At 33.1% G+C, this 22,499-nt stretch overlaps 1 protein-coding gene across 1 annotated transcript; it reads left to right on the top strand.

The window, feature by feature from the left end:
- Nucleotides 1–21,738: 21,738 nt before the first annotated feature.
- Nucleotides 21,739–22,272, top strand: LOC110106540. The gene has a single exon (XM_020836470.1). The coding sequence runs from the start codon at nt 21,739–21,741 to the stop codon at nt 22,270–22,272; it is 534 nt and encodes a 177-aa protein (XP_020692129.1).
- The last annotated feature ends 227 nt before the right edge of the window (nt 22,273–22,499 follow it).

A 22,499-nucleotide genomic window follows, 5' to 3' on the forward strand; every position in this document is an offset into this window, starting at 1 on the left:
ATTTAGATCCTCCAGGGTCATAAGTTTTTCTCCCATAAATTAGGCTATGATATTCAAGAGAAAATCCACAATTCTAGGTTTGAACATGTTAGGAGATTTATCTCTACCTTCCACGGTGTTATATTATTCTTAATGGTCTGTTTAACTTTAGAATTAAAATTTAAACTTAATTCTAATTTCTCCAAAGAAATTTAATTTATATATATTTTTTGTACCTTAAAAGGCAAATCCTCTTTTTTAACACCAACAAAGTAATGCATATTCTTTAAATAATTAGAAGAAGCATATATGATGTCACATTAGAATGGTATGTTGAATTTCCCAATGGGTCAATCCATACCTTTAAAGACTTAGAAAGCTTGTTTATAAAAATATTTATAGAGTAAAACATCATATCTCCCTTAGCGATCAAGTTGTTTAAAAAAAGAAAGCATGAGAAAATCTATTAGATTATATTGTGTGATGGAGGAATCTCGGCATGAGATGAAACCTATAGTTACAAAAGTTGTAGACTATGGAGATTTTTATAAAAAATTACGTGGGTTAGTAGCATTATTGATTATAGGGTTCACATTCAAGCCTTAGAGTAACTATTAAGTAAATCCTCAAATCTCTAGGAGAAAGATTCATAATTATCATTTCTTAAAGGTCAGTATTCTACTTATTTTAGAATCTTAAAAACATAAGAGATCTTATATTACAAATCTTGGTCAAGTTCAAAAGTGGATAAAGGTAAACAACTAATGAATGTACATGTAGATTATGCATTACATGCATAGAATATCAATAGTATAAGAATCCTTTGAGTGAATAAAAAAGTAAACATTTATTTAATATTACTCTAGCGAAAAATAGGGAGAATTTTGAAGCCCTCACAAATAAAACTTAATAATTGAAAAGGAAGAAATTAAAAAAATTCAAGAATATTTTAAATTAGTCCAAATTTAAACCTTTTATCCTATAAGGCTAGATGATGGGGACAAATAGAGGTAACCCAATCACTATCCAAACAACAACAACAACAACATCAAGCCTTTATCCCACTACATGGAGTCGGCTACATGAATCCTTTTTCTCCATTGTGTCCTATTAAAAGTCAATTTCTCGTTTAAATCTAATAAAGAAAGGTCATTCCTAATATTTTCTAACCAAGTCTTTTTAGGTCTACCCCTACCATTCTCAACCCAATTACTATCCATATCATTAAATACTTACTCATGAATTTCAAGTTTGTATTACCTTTAACTAGTGGCTTCAAAAGAATATAGAACAATGTTAGTTGTAATTCTAAGGGGTATTTAGTGGATTTAAGTTAGGGATCCGCTTAATACTAGAATGGTGATCCTTTTACATCCTCTATAATTATAAAGCTTCATGTGGGTGGGATGTTGAAATCTCACATTCTTTTGAAAGAATAAATAATAAAGTATATCATCCATCTTTACAATAATCCCTAAGAGTATGCAGTCCCTATAGGTTGATTTGATAGCTTTTAAAGAAGTTTAGAAGAAAGCTCCAACCAAAGAGTTGAAAGAGGTGTATGTTATTCAAGCTTCTACATTCTAAGAGAAGGAGAATAATAAGAATAAAAGTAAAATTGTATTTAATTAAGTAGTGATCTCTATGCATAGGGGATCCAAATCCCTTCTGCCACTTACACTGTATGGTGTTTATTTTATCTCTCCAAGGACTAAGAAAGTAATGCAAAAGGATTCTTCTTATATCTTGTATATTTTTCATGATGGTTAACATAAAAGTACAAAAAATATAAAGAAAAATAATTCTTAAGAAATAAAAATTAATTTATATGAACTAAAAGATTATTTTCAATATTTATCTAATGATGATGTCCGTATTCTCAATGTTTAGGGTGATCTTATCAACATCTTAATATAGATGTTTGATTTTTAATGTTCACCATATAAAAATATAAAAGTATTCATTGAAAAGAAATAGGTGATCCAACTATCTTTTCTAATGAAGATATTGTTAAAGTAGATCTTTGTAGTGGTAAAGTCCTATCATCGTGAATAGCATCTGTTGAACAAAAAAACAAAAACAAAAACAAAAAGTAGATAATTTTGAAAGTTCAACATCATCTCAACCAGCCCATGTGTATTAAATTCAGATATTACTGAAGTAGAATACAATATACTAACTCATCTTAGAAGGCTGTCTGCTAAATTGATACCCTAGTCTTACGTAAAGAAATGAGGCAGGCATTAATTAGAGCTTTATAAGACTTGGAGAGCTATATGGCTCGGTTGACATAAAAACAGTTATAAGAAACATTACACGTAAAATAGATTCCAGGAATAATGTTCTTAGAGGATGAATTATTATTGGGAACTAACGACCATAATCACTAAATGTATATATGGATAAATTTAAGTTACTAAACACAAAACTTCTTGGTCAATAACCTATTTCTGGTGAAAATTTCAATAACTTTGAAACTTTACCAAATAACCGTGGATTAGACATGTCTCTAAGGTCAACCACATTTTTTTGGAAGCATTCCCAGTACTCTAACCTCCTAAAATTAAAGATTTCTCTTTTTTTTTTTTTTTTTGAAATGGTGCAACATTGCATTAAAAGAGCCAAGAAGAGAACTACATACAAGTGTTCAAAGTATCACATTCCATTATGATCAAACACATCAATATGGAAGGGATACTATCAAAAGAAAAGTTATCAAATGAAAAACTATTTTCCAATGCCAAAGTAGCACAACAATTAGCTACTTTATTACACGATCTATGGGCATGATGGAAAACTACTTTATTAAAATCATTAAGGAACAATACCTCATCCGTATCTCCACAATTCAGAGGCCAATTGTTCTTCTTCAAAGGATTTTGAATGAAATGGATAATGTTGACATTATCACTCTCAATGATTACTCCTTTTCATTCCATAATCCAGCTTTTAAGAAATTGCTTCACCGTATAGATTGCTTCCATTTCAAGTTGAGCCACATCCCAATGAATCTTCTTCTTGACAAATGCACAAATGAGTCGTCCTTTATGGTCTCGAAAGATCCCACCAATACCTCCAAGATTCGAAGTAAGTAGAGAAGCATCTAGGTTGATCTTAATCCATTCTTTCGGTGGAGGGCACCAATCATTTGAAGACTCCCTAAGGAGGTTAGTACCCCAGCTAGAAAGATAAGGAGTAGACTTTGAAACAGCCTAAAACAATGCATTTGAAGCACCCACGGACGCAGGCAATGCCTCCTTACCATGCTTCACATAATTTCTGTTCTTCCAAGATAGGTAAATAACCGAGCAATACACTTTTGCAATTCCAGAATTGGACGTAGACAGCCTTTTAAGTTCTTGAAGACAATCCTCCAAAGAATTGAAAACAGGGATCATAATACCCCATTCTCGTATCTTCTTGATAATCTCCACCATATACTTACAATGAACCATAATATGTTCATAAGACTCCACCGCTTGGCATCCTCTCTCATAACTGTCCAGCAATGAGATTCTATTGTTCTTAAGAAAAAGGTTAGTTGGGATTGCAGCCTTGCCTAACCTCCACCAAAAAATTTCAACCTTTTTTACCGAGTTTGAGCATCCGCATCCATTTGAAGTATTCTACATCAACCAAATTATATCTGTCATTCAGCATTTTCTCATAAACTAGTGCAGAAACTGTTTTCCCTGAACACCACTTCAGCAATTCAATATTGTCCTCCTCCATCACCTTGGTTTGGACTTGAACAATCAGTAGAATTAGCTCTGAGTGAAATGCCCTACGAAGCAATTCAAAATTCCAATCACCATCAAAAGTTAAAAGCTGCTGAACTGAAATTCCTTCCAACACATTACAGTCCACGTAAGTTGGCCAACGATTGATGCTTTTGTCCAGCAACCAAGCATCATTTAAAACACTGATTTTACTTCCCTTTTCCACCTAATAGCCTTCTTCAAATTTCTTCCCCCATCGAGCAAAATCTTCCAAGCAGTAAATGTGATTGTCTTATGATCATCCTTCATAATTTCATCTCCATATTTTGCTTTCATAGTACGGTGTAATAAAGAGTCCTTTTTTTGAATAAAATTCCAAGCCAATCTAGATCTCAAAGAACCAATTCTTAATAAAGGAGATTGCAACCCCAATCTACCCATACTTCTCGGCTTGCAAATTTCACTCCAAGCAACATAGTGCATACCTTTAGACCCATCACTCTTATGCCACAAAAAACTTCTACAAAGTTTTTCTATCTCATACAAAACTCTTTTTGGAACCAAAGAGTGAGTGATTAAGAAATTGGGCATAGAAAGTAAGGAGGTTTCAATAAGAGTAATCTTACCTCCCATTGATAAAGATTTCTTTCCCCATGAATTGAGTTTGTCCATGACCAAACTCAGTAGCTCTTGAAAATCCGCCACTTTGTTTCTTCTAAGGGATACCTTGACCCCTAAATACTTCATCTCCTTAACCTCCTTAAAACCAATAATCCTGGTAATCTTCTTCTTTAGAGAGTAGCTCACCATCTTGCCAAATAAAACTTTCGATTTGTTGATGTTGACTCTTTGTCCTATCCATTTGCAAAAATCCTTCACAATAGTCTTCAATTCTTTGGCTAAAGTAGTAGAAACATGTGATAAAATCAATACATCATCTGCATAAAGAAGATGCGAGATTCTTGGACCTCTAGGTGATATACGAATACCAAGATTTTTCCCCCTTTATTCCAAAGAATTGGATAAGAGTTGTGAGCACAGAATGAATAGATACGGAGAAAGAGGGCATCCTTGACGGAAGCCACTTTTAGCACCAATCCAATTAGAGTTTCTTCCATTGATAATGATAGAAAACCTCACATCTACAACACATTCCATAAGGAGGTTAGAAAATAGAGTAGGAAAACCATACCACTTAAGCACCTGATGAAGTGTTGACCAACCCATACTATCATAGGCCTGTTCCATATCCAATTTAAGAGCCATCAATCCCTTTCGATTCTTAAATAACTTGAACTTATGAAAAATTTCCTGAGCTAAAAGACAATGCTCAAAAATGGATCTACCGGGAATAAAGGCTGCTTGTTCTTCATACACCATCTTGTCAATCACCTTCTTCAATCTGTTTACTAACATGCTAGCCACAATTTTATAATTGGTTTGACATAGGCTAATAGGCCTATAATTTGATGGAAGAAAAGGATATTTTACTTTAGAGATCAAAGTAATTAAAGTATCCTTCCATTCTCTATTTAAGATACCAGTTTTGAAGAAACAGTTAACTGCATTCCACAAAACCTCCCAAACTATACTCCAATAGCTTTTATAAAACGATGAAGTAACTCTATCAAAACCTGGTGCTTTGTTATTACCTTGCTGGAAAACCGAGATCTGCAACTCATGGACTGAAAATTCCTCATTAAGCATGGACAAGTCCACATTATTAACTTTCTGAATTTCTTCAACAGCAGGCCATCCCGTCAAAATACAATTCCTTTGCTGCCATTTTTTCTCAAAAAAATATGTGAACACCTTCTCTATTTGATTCTCCTCCACTTGTATCGTATTGAACTCATCTTTAACTTGGTTAATACGATTTCCATTGCGTCTAGCTAAAGCAAAATTCTGAAAAAAGCTAGAATTGATATCACCATCCTCATGCCATTTCACCTTAGCCCTTTGATTCCACCAAGTAGACAACCGCCTCAAAGTTACATTTAATTCATGCACTTTGTTCCTTAGCAAAACCAGATCATCAGCATTCCAGTTAACATCACAAGCTTCTCTATTTTGAAGATCAAGAATTTCCTTCTTCAAGGTTTCATTCAATACATTCAAGTTCTTGCATTTATTCCTATTCCAGAAAATAATGCCTTCATCGTACGTTTGAGCTTCCTTTGGAGTATACTATATTCATCACCATAATCAGTCTTCATCCACGAGTTATAGACAATACTCTTTGCAGCTGGGTAAGATCTCCAAGTGTCTTCAAACTTAAACACTTTATTCTCGCCACAAATTTTATCCTTCATGCTTAGCACAATTGGACTGTGATCCGATGCTACTCTAACAAGATGCTTAATAGTAGCCATAGGAAGCATTTAAATAGCAACTGAATTCAAAATGCATCTATCCAATCTCTCCCAAATCCGAGAGGTTCCCTCTTTGTTATTACACCAAGTGAACCTTGGGCCCATGCTACCAATGTCATGGAAATCGGAATTCACCATAAAACTTTTCATCTCCCTAGGTCCTTTAGAGAACAAGAACCTCTTGCTTCCTCTCTTCTCCTCCATGTTAATAATGCAATTAAAATCCGCTCCAATAATAGAGGGAATTGTAATCTCCATACAATCCTGGAGTTGTTTCCATAAACTTTCCCTTTCCTTGCAATTTCTGCTCCCATACACCGTGGCAATTCTCCAAATCCCAAGTTAGGAACCGAGAGACTACCAACAATTGCTTGTGAAGATGTCTCCCTTATATCAAAAGACACCATATTCCTATTCCATAGAACCATAATGCCTCCCGAAGTACCCTCAGCAGGGTGATGATATTACTCCCAATCTTTCCCAATCAAGTAATCAATATACTTTCTATCAATGCTAGCCAACTTCATCTCCATAAGCCCAATAAAAAAAATAATATGATCTCTAACGATTTCCTTCAAATATAAGGAGGCTTCTTTTTTCCTTGCCCCCCTACAATTCCAAAAAAGAATTGAGGGCATTAAAAAGGTGTAATTGATCTCTCCCCACTCTTGGGGTTCAACCTATCATACCTCTTTTTCTTCTTATTTTCCACATTCACAGGTCCAAGTGATTTCAACTCTTTAGCCAACTTCACCTTAACAGTAGCACTAAAAACACCCAATTCATTGTGATTATCTTCATCAATACACTCCCTATCTTTTTATGTATTTTTGATATCATTAACCTGCTCTACCAGACATACTTCTTCAGGATCCTCACTGAGAACAGCGAATCTATTGGTAACAGCAGTCTCCGAGTTCTCCTTTCCAAGAGACTTTCTATGAACATCTCTACTGTCTGGAGCCAAAACATCATTGATTTCCACAATATCCTTCTTATTTACCATACTTTCACTATCAACATTTGCATTATTCTTCCGACTGTTATCTTCCCTGAAAGAGTTGTCGAGTCTAGCATCATTCAACCCCTTCCTAACAACGTTTCCCCTGTTGTATCTTCTGTCTTTGAAGTGAACATGGATCCAGGGTCCATATTCATAACTAATCACTGAAGATTTGATTTTCTGCACATTCTTCTCACCGATTTCCTTACCAACCTCCTTCTCCTCCAAAGATTGATTTTGTATTCCAATGGATACATTTTCTGGGCATATCTCTCTGTTGTGGCCGACTCTACCACACTGATAACAGAGCAGATCAATTTTCTCGTATTCAATGCGTTGAAAGAACCTACAAGCGGAGCCATCCACCCACACACCATTCAGCAGCTTTTTCTCTAGATCAATCCTTACACAAACTCGAGCAAATTATCGTTTGCTCCAACGGAATGTATTGCCATCGATATACATTGGCGTTCCCAAGCAAGATGCAATCCTTGCGATATTGTCCTCATCCCAGCAATACAACGGTAGACATGGAAATCTAACCCAAACTGGTGCCGAGATTCCTTTAAACGTCTTTGGATCAAATGCACCCGACCACCTATCCATTCCAACAATAAATCCATTTACATACCAGGGCCCTCCATTCAAGACTTCATCAACCACTTCATTCGACTGAAATGAACACAAGATCCAGTCCATACAAATCGAAGTTAAGTGGAAACCTCCAAACCTGCTACATTGTTTTCTCAATTCGGTGCTACAAACCGAGAAAGGCACATTGTTACCCAGCACTTTGATCACCACTGAATTCTTCAAAATCTACGAATTCCTTGCTTCCGTATCAGCATTAAGCTTCACAGCAATTCCATCTTCTGAAAATTCAACATTATTCTTATTAAACGATATTTTGATTGGCTTTGGCTTCGACCAGGCATTAACTATTTCATTACTCTTATTCTTTTGCAATTCCATCTCTACAGGTCCATCCTCAACCGAAATATCCTCCTTTAAAGCTTCCACCGACGATAGATCATCACCAATCTTACGCCCCTTAAATGTATCAATAACCCCAGAGAAATTGTTCACACGGAGAATCAAATTGTCCGTTGCCGACGATTTATGTATTGCAGCTCCTGGACTCATAAATCCACCAATAAAATCCTTCCCAACCACATTCTCAACCAGCACGCTCTTACCCTTACCTTCAACAGGGGCTATCCGACGATGGTTAACCACACCTTCTTAAATGACGATTCCATTTGAACCTCTACCGCTTGGTCGTATAAATCCCATAGGTCGCAGGACGTTCATGAGGACGAACGCCGGTGATAAAATACTGCCGCCACCTCCGATCGCGGAAAACCCGCGAAAGACCAAATTCAAAAAAAAATAAAAAACAAGAAGATAGCTTCTCTCTCTAAAAAATGGGAGTTTCTCTCTCTAGCGGGGTGAGGCAAGTTCATTCGGCATATAGGAATTTAAGAACGAGGAAAATGTGATGGATCTGGTAAATTAAAGATTTCTCAAGGCTACAAAACCATAATATAATTATAGCCCATGCAACATGACATTAAATTTGATCGAAATTAACCTTGGAAAATTCACCAAATCTATTGAGAATAATCACTTTTCACTATAATTATGTATTGAACCAATATTAATCTCCTGATAGACCATGTTGTACCATAAAACTATTCAAACCCTAAAAACATAAATATTCTATAAAATTCAACTTGGCTTAGCCAAAGCAAACCATGAAAAACTTCCAACATGCCCAAAATATTATTTGGAGTCCTTTAAACCCACACAAAAGCCATGGTCAATTCTTGTTAACCAAGTCAACATAGTTTAACCAAATTCACTCTTAATCTTTTAAACTTACATTTCATGTTTGGAGACATGACCTTGGGACCATATCTAAAAATCACAAAACCTCATTTGGAATGGGTTGGATCCAAACCCAACTCATGATTAACCCTAGTTGGCTAAGTCAACTATAGTTGACCAAATTGTTCCTTTAAGCACTTAAATAGGCATTTCAAACCAAATGACCTCTACATTGCATGATACCTCTTCTAATAAATTTTAAAAGTCATATCAGGTTGTTGAACATAACACTAACCCTGGGTCAAGACTTGTTGCCCAAGTAAACTAAGGTTGGCCAAAACACACATAAATAATTTAAAATTTTAAATCTAATGATCTAAGTATTGCAAAAAAAAAAAAACCCAACTAGACTATCCATTGGATCCCCAAGGGCCACCTAAAAAAAGTTTTAACTCAAGGGCCCCCCTAATTTATCCGCATCACTTGAACTAACTGAACTAAAAGGGGTTTTATTGAACCAAAATCCAATCCTTATAAAATTAAATTTCATAAATACATGTAGAAGGTTCTTCTTGATCCGTTGAACCTAACCCAACATGACCAGCCCTTGGGTTGGCATGGGTCAACCAATTATGCTAGTCCAAACCCAAAAAACCTATATTCTGAAAGTGCACTGAAGGATCTTATATGTTTGTTAGGGATGTTAAGCCCTTATGAACTAGTCCCAAGGCTAACCAAGAGGGGGGTGAATTGGATATTAAAACTAAAAACACAATTACATCTAAAACCAAGATTGGCCCTAAAAAAATCAAAGTGCAGAAATAATAAAGGAAAGAACACACCAGATTTATAGAGGTTCAGTCAAACCTTAACCTACGCCTACTCCTCGGAAGCACCCTCCGAGTATTGTACTAAACTCAGTGTCTCTCCTTAAGCCCTCACATCTAGGCGGAGAAGCCCTTACAAAATCACTTCCACCTTCTCTGGTGTAGCGGAGTAGTCGGGCGATTTGATACCAAAGAAATCTTCTTCTTCCCAAAACTTCCCTCAAGATGAGCGTTGAATCCGATGGTTCTAAGATGCAAGCAAGCTAGAGCAACCGTGTGGAATCCCCTCTATACTCCCTTGAAACCCCCTCCAAGGATCTTCTCCCTTGCTCAAACTCCACCCTTTCCTCACTCCCTTTCAAGGTCTCTGCTCAAGTTTCCTACAAAAGAACCAAGCTTCAATGGCTGCTAAAGACACTTACAAAGTCCCTTATCAAAGCTTAAATAGAATAGCTCCAAACAAGCTCATTGAACGTGCACTAAAGGCACTTGAAAGTTCATTAGGGATGTTAATCCCTTATGAACTAGTCCCAAGGCTAACCAAGAGCGGGGAGGGGGGGGGGATTTAGTCCTTTAAAAATCATTTAATGATCAAAACACAATCTGAAATCAAAAACCAAGATTCACCACATAAATTAAAGTGTGGAAAAGAAATGTAGAAGTAGTAAAAATGAACACAGAAGTTTATAGTGGTTCGGTCAACATAACCTATGTCCACTCCCTTGAGGTTCCCTCTGAGTATTGCACTAAACTCAGTGTCTCTCCTTTTGTTCCCACAATAAGGTGGAAAAGCCTATACAAACCTCCTTTGCACCAACTCAGGTGAGACAGAGAACCCAACACCTTTTGCTTCCTCCAGAAGCAGCTAGAGAACCCAACTCCTTTTGCTTCCTCTAGAAGCAGACAGAGAACCCAACTCCTTTTGCTTCCTCCTGAAGCAGGTAGAGAACCCAACTCCTTTTGCTTCCTCCTGAAGTAGGTAGGAACCTCGATCAGATGCTAAAGCTTACCTCTCTAGAACCCATAAGGAACTAAGGATGACGAATGGAGAAGATGATGGATCCTTGCTTGGAATAACCTTTGTGAACTCCCTTACAAACTCCCCCTCACAAGATCCTCTTTCTCTCCCTTGCTCTCCCTCTCCTCTTGGCTCTCTGAGGTCAAGACATTAGCGAAAGATCTACCAAAGGGTTGAATAAGATCTCTTAAATAGAAGAGATTTAGAATAGCTCTTATTTTACACAAATTGACTTTATCATCTAGGCCGATAGGTATATCATCCTGGCTGATCAGCAAAATTTCACTCAATCAGCTCAGTCAGTTTGGAACGATTAGAAGAGTTTTGGCCATATCATCTAGGACGATATAATATCATCCTAGACTATCAGTACAATTTTATGAATATCGACCAGATATGCAACAGTCAATAATTGTAACTTGCCAACTTTATCATCCTGGCCGATCAGAGTAAATTTCGCTCAATCAGCCCAGTCAGATTGAAAGATCAAAAGATTTTTGGTCATATCATCCAGGCCGATATCATGATTATCCTGGCTGATTAGTACAAATATAAGGAAAATCATCCGGAATATCGCCCTAAATAGAAGTTGGACAATGTCAATCATCCAAGCGATCATCCCAGATGATCCTGTGATCATCCTTGATGATATGATCATGCAATCAAACCTTAATTGCTTTCCATAATTACCAGATTAATTTAGGCATAATTGAGCTTCATCGTTCTTGGATGATAGCCTAGACAATGTCTAAAATAAAGAATAATTAGATCTGGCGGCTAATTCTTTCTATTTTGAGCCTATTGTCCCAGTTGATACGAATATCGTCAAAGATGATGTGCTTAAAAATGGGTGCCTTAACCAGAATGCCCTAATTAGGGTTTTTTTAGCTGATCGTCCAGGCTGATGTTTGGATCGTCTCGGCCGATCTGAGAAAAAATAGATAACTCTAAAATAGAAAAAAGTGTGCAAGATTACAAGCAAGCAAACACCCTTACAAGCAAAGAAATACATTAAAGAAAAATACAAATATAATATGTTATGCTAAAGCTTGAGCCTTGTAAGGTGCACTATTATCCTAAAATGTTAGTGAACATAGAAAGAAGCACATATTGCAAATATAGGTAGACAGCAGAAAGTGAGCCACAATATTTGTTATCCTAAAAACATACACTTATAAGCCCGAGTTGCAACAAATTCTTGAGACCATTACTAATCCAGACTAAATTGGATCCTATAAACCATTGAATGTTGTTTTAGAATGTTCATTGAACATGCCTTATTAGTATATTTTCATGTGGGCAACTGATGTGGCAAGATTCCTTAAAATAATCTCTAAGTAATGATTAGTTCAGCTATAACTTCCCAAATAATTTACCACATGGATTAGTTTTTCTTGGGATAGGCATCTAGGTTCCACTTGTGATTCCACATCTAATGTGGCTACCTTAAGTGGAATGCATTTGGCCAAAATCAAGTTTACATGCATTCTTTCCTCTCCTATAAATACCCAATGGAAAAATTTAATGTAATGCCACATAAAATTTATTTTACATTTTTTTTAAACAAATTTTCATAGATCCATATTATACCATCTCAAATGATAGTATAATATTTCACTATCAATTTGAAAAAGAGAAAAATCAATTTATTTTTGTAATCAATAACATAAAGAATATCCAATTCATCCTACTAAATAAAAGAAATATTAACTTATCATTTGATAAAGAAGCTAAATCAAAGAATTTATTTTCATAATCATAATAATATAAGGATTATTTAATTCATTTGAAAGGATAAAAAGATTATTCACTCATTTTTATAATAAAATTAAATTAATATTTAAAGCTGAGTCCAGATCCATAGATTCTTTCCCTACCTTAGAAAGAAAAAAAAGTAGGGTTTATTTTATCATTAGATTTCAAACTTCCTATAAGGGAAAGCACCTATAGTATGTAATATCTCCTAATAGAATACTCTCTATTAAACTGAAGACTAAAGTTTTCATATTCATATAGATTTAAATAGATGTTTAATCTTTTAATATTTCAATGCACATGCTTTAAACCCTAAATTCAAATGTTATATTTAGAATTTAGAGTTAGGTTTTGGATTTTAAATTTTAAAAGAAAAAAAATGGAAAAGGAATGGCAGAGTCTAAGGGGTGTATATAATATGGGCTTACATGCTTAGAGTGAGTCACCAGCTATTAATCCTATAGATAATTAATCTCCACATGAATGCAAGGGTAGAGAGGCTCTATTCTTGGAATTAAAAAATTATAGTTTAGAAAAGTTTATGATTAATACTCTATAATATGTATATGATTATGAAATAAAATGATGCATGAACCACAATATATAAAATAAAAGAAATTTTCATAATTTATAATTTTAGAGTATAGCTTAGGGCCTGCTGTAAAGAAAAGGTGGCCAATCTCCAACAATAAAAAAATGGATTTTTACTCTTATAAAAGTTTATATTTAAAAATGATTTTTTATTTTGGTCTTTAATCTTCTAGATGCTAAATTTTCTATAATACTCCCAAAGACAATTATCTTCAAAAGAAGAAAAAACATTTCCTTACTATATGTATATATATATATATATATATATACATACATACATATACAATATTATTTTTAATCTTTTATTATTTTTTACATAGTTCAACTAAATCTATTTATACAAATATCTAAAACCTTTACATTTACATCATTACTTTTTCATTTTCCTTTACATTAATTCCTTGGTACATTCTACTTTTATATGAATATTAAAAAATAATTATGATGAGGTGAAGTATGAGCATATATATATATTAAAATAAAATTATGAAGCTCCAAATTTTCACTCCTTTATCTAGTGCACCAACAAAAATATAAATTTGACATTCAGAGTCCAAAAGTAAGCAACAAAATATGTTTACCGTTTAGAAAAGGCACTCTAACAAAAACAAGTTAAATTACGAGCCTAGCCTAAACTATAGGTGGTTATTCTGACAAACCATCTAAGTGTGTGTAGAAAGGTAGTGTGGTTTACATAGGACCATGATTTTATTAGTTTAAAATTATCTATAATTGATTTGATTTATTAAAGGTATTTAAGGGTGTTTTAAATTTAAGTATTTAATGATTTAGATATTTTAACTTTTATTTTGAAGATAATTTTATTTCATTTTTTCATTTTATAATTAAAACCCATAGAGGGGCCTACATGTTAAATAATAGAACAATAAGAATTTCCTTAAGGGGGACCCTCAGCTGTCGAATGCTTGGAAGAAAAAGAAAAACTACGAGCCAATAGTCCTCACTAAGCCATAATATAAGAAAACCTAGTAACATGCTAATGAAGCTAAGGAAAAATATCCAAGAAAGAAAGATACTGATAGGAACATGTAGGACAGTCTTTCTGAAAAAAAATCCTGATCACAACCATAAATGTAAGCTCCTAAGAATCAAAAGGGCTATAAAACAAAAAATTAAAGTACAAAAAAAACAAACTAATATAAATGGAAATCAATTAATTGAAGAGTAGAAAAAAAAGAAAGTATATTACCCATATGAAGATCCCGAGCAAAAAACCTCCCACAGATGAGAAAAAGGTCAACATCCATATAAAACAACACCATAGAAATGATCGAAGGTATAACAGTAACGCAAAAAATACATAAAAAATAATAGAAAGGAGTAGGACAAGACATGCAGGCTATTAAAGAAAATCAACCCTAACCACCATAAAAAAATAAAATAAGGGTACGGGCTGAATGAGCTCAGGATAGAATAATACCATCAATCATCACATGGGAAATCCCAATGCAGCTCCATCCTACCACCCAGCAAAAGCATCCACCCCCTGACTACCAGCTCTAAAATGCAACAGTTTAATCTTAGAGAGAAGGCAGACACCCACACACAAAAAGAGATAATCCTGGATAAAAAAACAAGATAACTGAAAAGAAAAGCCGAGAGCCTTAATAACCAACCACACAAGGTCTACTAGTTAGCATAATAGCCAAAAACCAGAACCCATATATAGAGATGAGGAGATGCCCTAGGCATCCCAACAGATAACTAAAAACCACCAAACATCCCCATACTAGAAAACGAGCCAAAATTAGTTCCCATTATGGCAGCAGGAGGTAGGAGAGTAATAATAAGGAAAGACATAAATAACAAGACTAGTGCAATTATATATCAAGCCCAAAGCCCCAAAAAACTTTGCTAAATAAAGAAAAACCACATCAGAATGCCACCAATAATTCACATACACTAGAAAAATAAAGACGTTTAAATAAAGCCCAACCATTAACATAAGAAGAAAATTAGAAAACCACCAAAGAGAGGCAATATAAGACAACCAAAACCAAGGCCCCAGAATAAATTAGAACTACCAGAAAGGAACCAATCAATCAACACCACTAGGAATATCCCATAGTAAAGCATAATAGCAAGAAGGGAAACCCCATAAAAATTAAAAAAACCCTAAATTACCACCTGACATAAGGCATACTAATTTTATCCAATTTTAAGAGCTCTTTTAAAGGGATATGTAAATTAGTAGCCATAAAATCGGTGAAATAATTAGCACAGTCATTACCCTCCCTAAAAACTTGAGAGAAGGAAATATTAACAAAGATATCATTTCTTATAAATATTAATTTTAAATTTTATAGGGCATAAATACTTCTAAGTACTAAATGCTATATATTAGCAACTCCTTTGCTCATATTAGTAATGCTATTAGTTTGATAAAATTGAGGAAGATAGTTAATACATAACCCTCCATTTTAATTAAGTATTACAATCTTAAATCTTCCTATCAAAAACACATTTTTCCCTGCTGATAGGAATCAAGCACGAGGGTATGGAAATTAAAACGCATAGAAATTGAATAAATGAATTTTAATGAAATTTATTTATTAGTTAATGATTTATTATGATTATAAATTAATAAATAAATTTTTTCATATTCATTCATGGCATTATAATAATGAGAATGAGGACCAAGGCCTCCTTAGAACACGTAGCCCCATAACCCAAGGTAGTTTAGCCTAAAAATATTATTGGCAGAGTGTTCAATTATTATCCTACTATTATTAACAAATTTAAGTCAATAGGCTGGAAATTTATAGAAATTTTTATTATTAACAAATTTAAGTCAATAGGCTACAATGTTTTTCCACTGTTAAACTTTTATTATTGAGCATTTTAATATATTAAAAATAATTTTTTAATTTGAAATTAGTATTTTATGACTTCTTAAAGATTCTTGGTTAATTTTGTGCATAAATATTGGGTTCACTAAATGAAAGATCAAAAGACCTTCAAATGCAATAAAATTTAAAATTTATTATAAAATGCATGTTATAAAAATAACAGTAAATTTTCAAATCAAAATTTAAAATTCTTGCTCTACTAACTATAATTATGAAATATATCATGATGTTAATAACAATGATGTTCGTTCCCCTGTTATTTCTTATAATATAAATCATGTGCATGACACTAGGGTTCATAACTTGGAATAAGGTGAATTTGTTCAAGGTGAAAATGGTGATTGCACAATGAATAAATATAGTCATTTGGAAACAGGTTGTAAGTATTCCCATACTTTGCGTCAAAACATTGAATCTACTAATGGTCATGACATTTCAGATAATGATAATAAAAATTGGAGTGATGAGGATTCTCTCTTTTCTCTAGTTCAATCAAGGAAGAATAAGAAAAACAAAAATATTATGTTGCAATCACCTAGAACCACCCAATCACAAACTTCTCAATTTGATTCTAATGTTTAAGCCTAGTATTTAGAATACAGGGGACATTGGTTATGCTTCTACTAGAATTATAGCTAAAAATTTATGTTATTTCCATAATATCTCTTTTCTTATTTCGATTGAACCTTTTATTTCTCATAGTAAGTTGGATAATATTGTTAGGTATTTGGGCTTTAATCATGGTTTGGCTAATGTTTCAAATAATATTTGGGTTCCTTGGAAGGATCCTATGGTGATTAATTTTGTCGATGATTTTACCTATGTGGTTCATTGTAGTATTGAAATTCTACATTACAACTGCTTTGCTTGTTTTGTCTATGCCTCTTCTTCTTATATTTCTAGAATAATTTTATGGGAGCTTAATAAATTTTATGACATAGTTAATTCTCCTTGGTTGGTGGGTGTGGATTTTAATACTATTTCTTCCCCTACTAAGAGACTTGGGGGCTCTAGGCCTCTTTATCAATCCATGGAAGATTTTAATAATATGATCCTGGGTTACAACCTCATTGATATTATTTACATTGGTTGTAATTTTATTTGGAATCATGTTAATTTCTGGAAAATGTTGGATCATGTGTTTTTCAATGATAACTTGGTAAAATCCTTGACGCATGTTGAACACCTTAGTATAACCTTACGAGACCACTTTCCATTACTTATTATCTTACAAATGAATTTACTTACCTCTCCTTTAAACTTTAGATTTTAGAATATGTTTCTTCTTGATTTTTCCTTTATTAATGTTGTAAAAGAGAACTGGTAAGCTCCTGTTCATCCAGACAACTCAATTTTTTGCATGAATAGACTAAGGCCTAAGTTGAAAAGGTTAAAATAAAAAATAAATTGGTGGAATAAGAATGTTTTTAGAAAATTTTTCACTATTATTATTTTTGTGAAGGATAAAGTTAACTCCTTGGAGTATATCTATCAACATACTCCTTCTGATGATTATTTTACTCTATTACAACAAGCCAAAAACTTTCCTTTTTTACTTATAAACCCATGATGAAGCTTTTTAGAAATAGAACTTTGAAACATCTTATTGATGGGGACAACAATACTACATACTTTCATGTTTTAGTTAAGATGAATAGAGCTAGAAACTGGATTCATAAAATTAACATTTTTTATAGTTCTTTTACTAATGATGCTGAAGCAATTGCCTATTATAGTATGGAATTCTTTAAAAGTTTGTTTAATAAAAATTTCATTCTTGCTCTTATTAACAAGCCAAATATTATTCCTTACATCATTAACCAGATTGATAATTTGGCAATTACTTCTTCTTCGACTTTGGAGGAAGTGAAGAAGATGGGGTTTGATTTGAATACTGAGTCATATGCTAGTCCAAATGGCTACACCACTAAATTCTTTTAGAAAAACTTGGGATATTCTTAAGACTGATCTTTTTAATTCTATTTTGATTTCTTTCCTAGTTATATTATGCCTAATTTCTTCTCACCCACCACTATTGTGCTGATTGCAAAAAATAATGGAGCTTGTACATGGAATAAATTTAGACCTATAAGTCTCTGTACAATCTTTAGTAAGTTGATCGCTAAGTTGCATATGAGCTTCCTTTCTCATTTACTTCCTAGAATTATTGCTTCTACCCAAATTGGTTTTATCCAAGGTAGATCGATTTTGGATAACATTTTATTAGCTCAAGAACTTGTGCCTGATTTGTATGTTAGGGTGCCTGGGGGTAACATTATTTTTAAATTGGACATCACCAAAGCCTACGATAACATTAATTGGGACTTTCCTTACCATGTTTTATTATTTTTTTCTTTAATACTATTTTTACGAACCATATTAAATAGTGTATTGAAAATACCTTTTTTATGTTATTTTTAATTATAAAAGTAATGATTTCTTTAACTCCTCTCATTGTTTGAGATAAGGTGATCCTATGTCTCCTTCTCTCTTTATTATTACTATGGAATATTTATCTAGTGGCATTTCCAATATTTATGAGAATTATCCTAGAAACTTCTATAGAACTTTAGGTGGGTTTACTATTTCTTATTTTTTTTTACAGATTATGTTATCATTTTTTTGAGTGCTTCACTTAACAGGATTAATAGAATTATTAGTTTTTTAAATTAATTTAAAAGTTCTGGTGGTCTTTGTTTTAATAAAAATAAGAGCTATTTTATTATACCTAAAATTTTTCTCATGATCGGAAGATTGCCATTAAGAATAGTACTTATTTTTTTAAAAGGCTCCTTACCTCTTAAATTCCTTGGGGTTCCTCTTTACAAGTGTATTAAAAAGACATTTCTTTTTTATGATCATATTTCTACCATACAAAAAAGCTTTATTCTTGGAATTCTAATTTTCTTAGTTTTAGAGGTAGGCTTACTCTTATCAAAAGTGTTTTGTGTTCTTTACCTGTGTATATTTTTCAAACTTTGCAACCTAACCATGCTATTTGCAATAGGATTGAGAAATTATTTAATAAGTTCTTTTGGTGTGGTTCTAATGTCAATTCTAAAATTATTTGGTCCTCTTGGGGTGTGCTTGAAGAAGGGACCTTGGATTGCAAGATTATGTGGGATTTATCTTATGCTTTTTCTTATAAACTGTGATTTTATTTTTTTTCCAAACTTTATCTGTGTACTAAGTTCATAAATAAAAATTAATATGTTGCCAGCATCCTAGTACATGCTATTATATTAATAGGGACTCTAGGGTGTGGAAAAAGCTTTATATTATCAAGTGGAGTGCAGAACCTCATGTTAAATGGGATCTGAATAATGCTAAACTTTTTTTTTTTTCAAGATTAGTGGCTTGAAGATTGGTCCATTTACTCCTTTATTTCTTTGTCCTACATGACCACTACTAAAGTAGATGCTTTAACCATCAATAACAATTAGGATTATAATAAACTAGTTGACATCATTCTGGAAACAGTTATTGCTAGAATTTTGAATGTAATTATTAATATTTATTTTGAGGATTTATTATTATGTAATGTATCTTAAAATGGTATGTTTACCTTAAAAGATGCTTTGCATGTATTAAAAAAGAAGCATTGTGTTAAGAAGGTTTACCCTATGATTTGGCATAAGAGTATTCCTAAGACTATTTTTGTTTTTATTTGGGGAATCATGCATAAATATATTCTTACTGATGACAATTTGAGAATGATTGGTTTTATTTTAACTTCTTAGTGTGAATGGAGCTTTCCTGATGAAAATATGCACATGTATTTATTTCTAGTCGAATTGCTATTAAAATTTGGTATTACTTTGATGTCATTTTCAAGTTAAATCAGTTTAGTGCTTATATTTCTATTAACACTTTACTTTATTCATGGTTCATTAACTTTAAAGGGCTTATTAGAAATGTTAATCCATCTTTAATTTTGTGGTTTTGGTGGCTTGCTAGAAATAATTCTATTTTCAATAATTATAATATGGATTCTCACAAAATTATTAGGAACATTTAAGATAAAATATGCAATCTTTTCTTCACCAACCTTTTGACTTCAAAAAACTTCAAGCATTACTTTTTTATTGCTCATAATTTTTGTATATCCCTCCACTATAAAATACTTTGGATGAACCTAAGTTGATTTAGTGGATCAAACATTCCCATGATATTTATAAATTAAATGTTAATGGGGCAATGAAAAATGGTCCTTTTGAGTGTAGTGGAAATATTAGGGATGAGCAAGGGAAAATGGATATGGGTTTTTCCACCCCGTTGATGAAGTGGTCAATGGTGATGGCTGAGCTCTCTACTATTTTTGATGGTGTTAAAAAGAAGTTATAGTTCTTTTGCTGAAATCCTTAATAGCAAGTTTAATAGATCCTTGAAAGCCTTATACTTTTGGAGTAAAGCAAAACTCAAAGATCTCAATGAATTGAAGGAATGTCTTAAGAAGAACATTTATGAATTACAAATGGAGGAAGCTTCTATTTGTTTTCTATCTGATCATAAGATCTTACTTTTAAGATCTAAGGTGAATGAGCTTAACTGCACTTTGGCACAGTTGAATACTTGGTGGAGACAGAGAACAAAGATCAATTAGGAGAAGAATGGAGATAAAAATACAAGATCTTTTTAGACTTATGCCAATGGTAGAAGGAACAGGAATTGGATTTCGAAAATCAAAATTGAAGATGGAATTGAGGTTGAAGAGCAAAAGCTGATTGAGAATATTTTTGTTGATTATTTCAGTCATAAATGGCTGTTGAGAGAATGTAAATTAGAAGATTGGCCACCTAGCTTATCTGTCCTGGATATAGAGGATAGTAAGAAATTGGAAGCTGAACTCACGGTGGAAGAGCTTAATGAAGATGTTAAAGGATTGAAGAGATTTAAATCTCCAGGATAGATGGTATATCTTATTCCTTCTTGAAGAATTATTGGTCCATTATTAAAAATGATACTTGGAATGCTGTTCAGCATGTTTTTTCTATGGGAGACATGGACCTGAGATGGAAAGAGACTGTTTTAGTGCTCATTCCAAAAATTGAAAATCCTGCTTTGACTTCTCACTTCAGACCGATCAGTTTTTGCAAATCAATTTATAAATTAATTGCAAAAATTCTTTTAAATAGAGTGCAAGGCTTGATTCATAGTCTCATTTCCAATGAACAAGTTGCTTTTTTGAAGGGAAGGTCAATATCTCAACATATTCTTATGGCTCAAGAAATGTTTCACAGATTCAGATTTTCTAAAGCTTCAAAAGGGTTGGTTTCATTCAAGTTTGATATGGAGCAAGCTTACGATAGCATGGGTTGGCTGGCATTGGAACAAGTCTTGAGGTACTTTGGTTTTCCTTGTAAATTCTCAAAGTTAATCATGGATTGTGTGGTGGATGCTAAGTTCTCTGTTTTGATTAATGGCAATTATTCTAAATGGATAACGGCTCAGAGTGGGTTTCTTCAGGGATGTCCACTCTCTCCATTTTTATTCATTTTATGTTCTCAATTACTTTCTAATACTTTGATTAATAAAGGAGACTTGGTGGGAATCAAAGTACATTCTAGTATTCCTAGAAGTTCTCATTTGTTATATGCAGATGATATTATTATTTTATCTGAAGCTAGTATTAAGATGGTTAAAGAGGTTAGAAGAATAATGGTGGATTTTGTGAGTGGACGGGCCAACATATAAATTACAATAAATATGTAATTCTATTTGGTAAAGTAGTGAAGAAGAAGAAAAGGATAAGCTTTGCTTGGATTATGGGACTTAAAATGGTGAAGAAGATGACTTATTCGGGTGTGAAGATAGCCATGAGAAGGTTAGTTTGTACTGATTTGCATGGTTTATTGGATAAATCATTAGAGAAAATCAATATTTGGGGAAACAAGTTTCTGTCTTTGCAAGGAAGGATAACTCTTATTAAATCTGTTATATCAGCTTTTCCAATCTTTCAATTGACTCATGCTCTTGTTCCTAAAAGCATTCTTGCTGATATTGATAAATTGTGTTGGACATTTATTTGGCATATACAAGATGGTAAAGAAGGTATTCATTATGTTAATTGGGAAGTTTTGTGTAAACCAATTGAATTTGGCGGGAGAGGTATTCATTCTTGTTCAAAATATGTTGGCCCGAAAAGAGCTAAGCTGACTTGGAATTATTTGAATGATAAAGATTGTTTGCTGCGTAAAATTCTATCTTTAAAATATGGATTGACTACTTCAAATTCTGTTAAAAAGAAATCTACTGCTTGGAAAATTATTACAGATGGTGCCAAAGCTCTTGATAAGATTACAAGATGGTGAATCGTTGATGGGAGATCTATAAATGTGTTAAAAGACACTTGGATTCTTGATAAAAGTATCATGATGTGGAATACTTTTGTTTCTATATTTCTGGAACCTGATATGTTAGTAGAAAATTTGATTACTAATGGTACTTTGAGTCTGGATATTCTGAGAAAAAATTTCAGTGAAGACATAGTTCAGCTGATTAACAGAATTAGTATTCATTCTTTTGAACAGGGTGATCA

Source organism: Dendrobium catenatum, unplaced genomic scaffold (assembly GCF_001605985.2).
Source record: "Dendrobium catenatum unplaced genomic scaffold, ASM160598v2 fragScaff_scaffold_331, whole genome shotgun sequence".
NCBI classification, from domain to species: Eukaryota; Viridiplantae; Streptophyta; class Magnoliopsida; order Asparagales; family Orchidaceae; genus Dendrobium; species Dendrobium catenatum.

What these genes read in the sequence shown, in the direction of transcription:
- LOC110106540 (XM_020836470.1), top strand. Translation starts at nt 21,739, where the DNA reads ATGGTGAAGAAGATGACTTATTCGGGTGTGAAGATAGCCATGAGAAGG.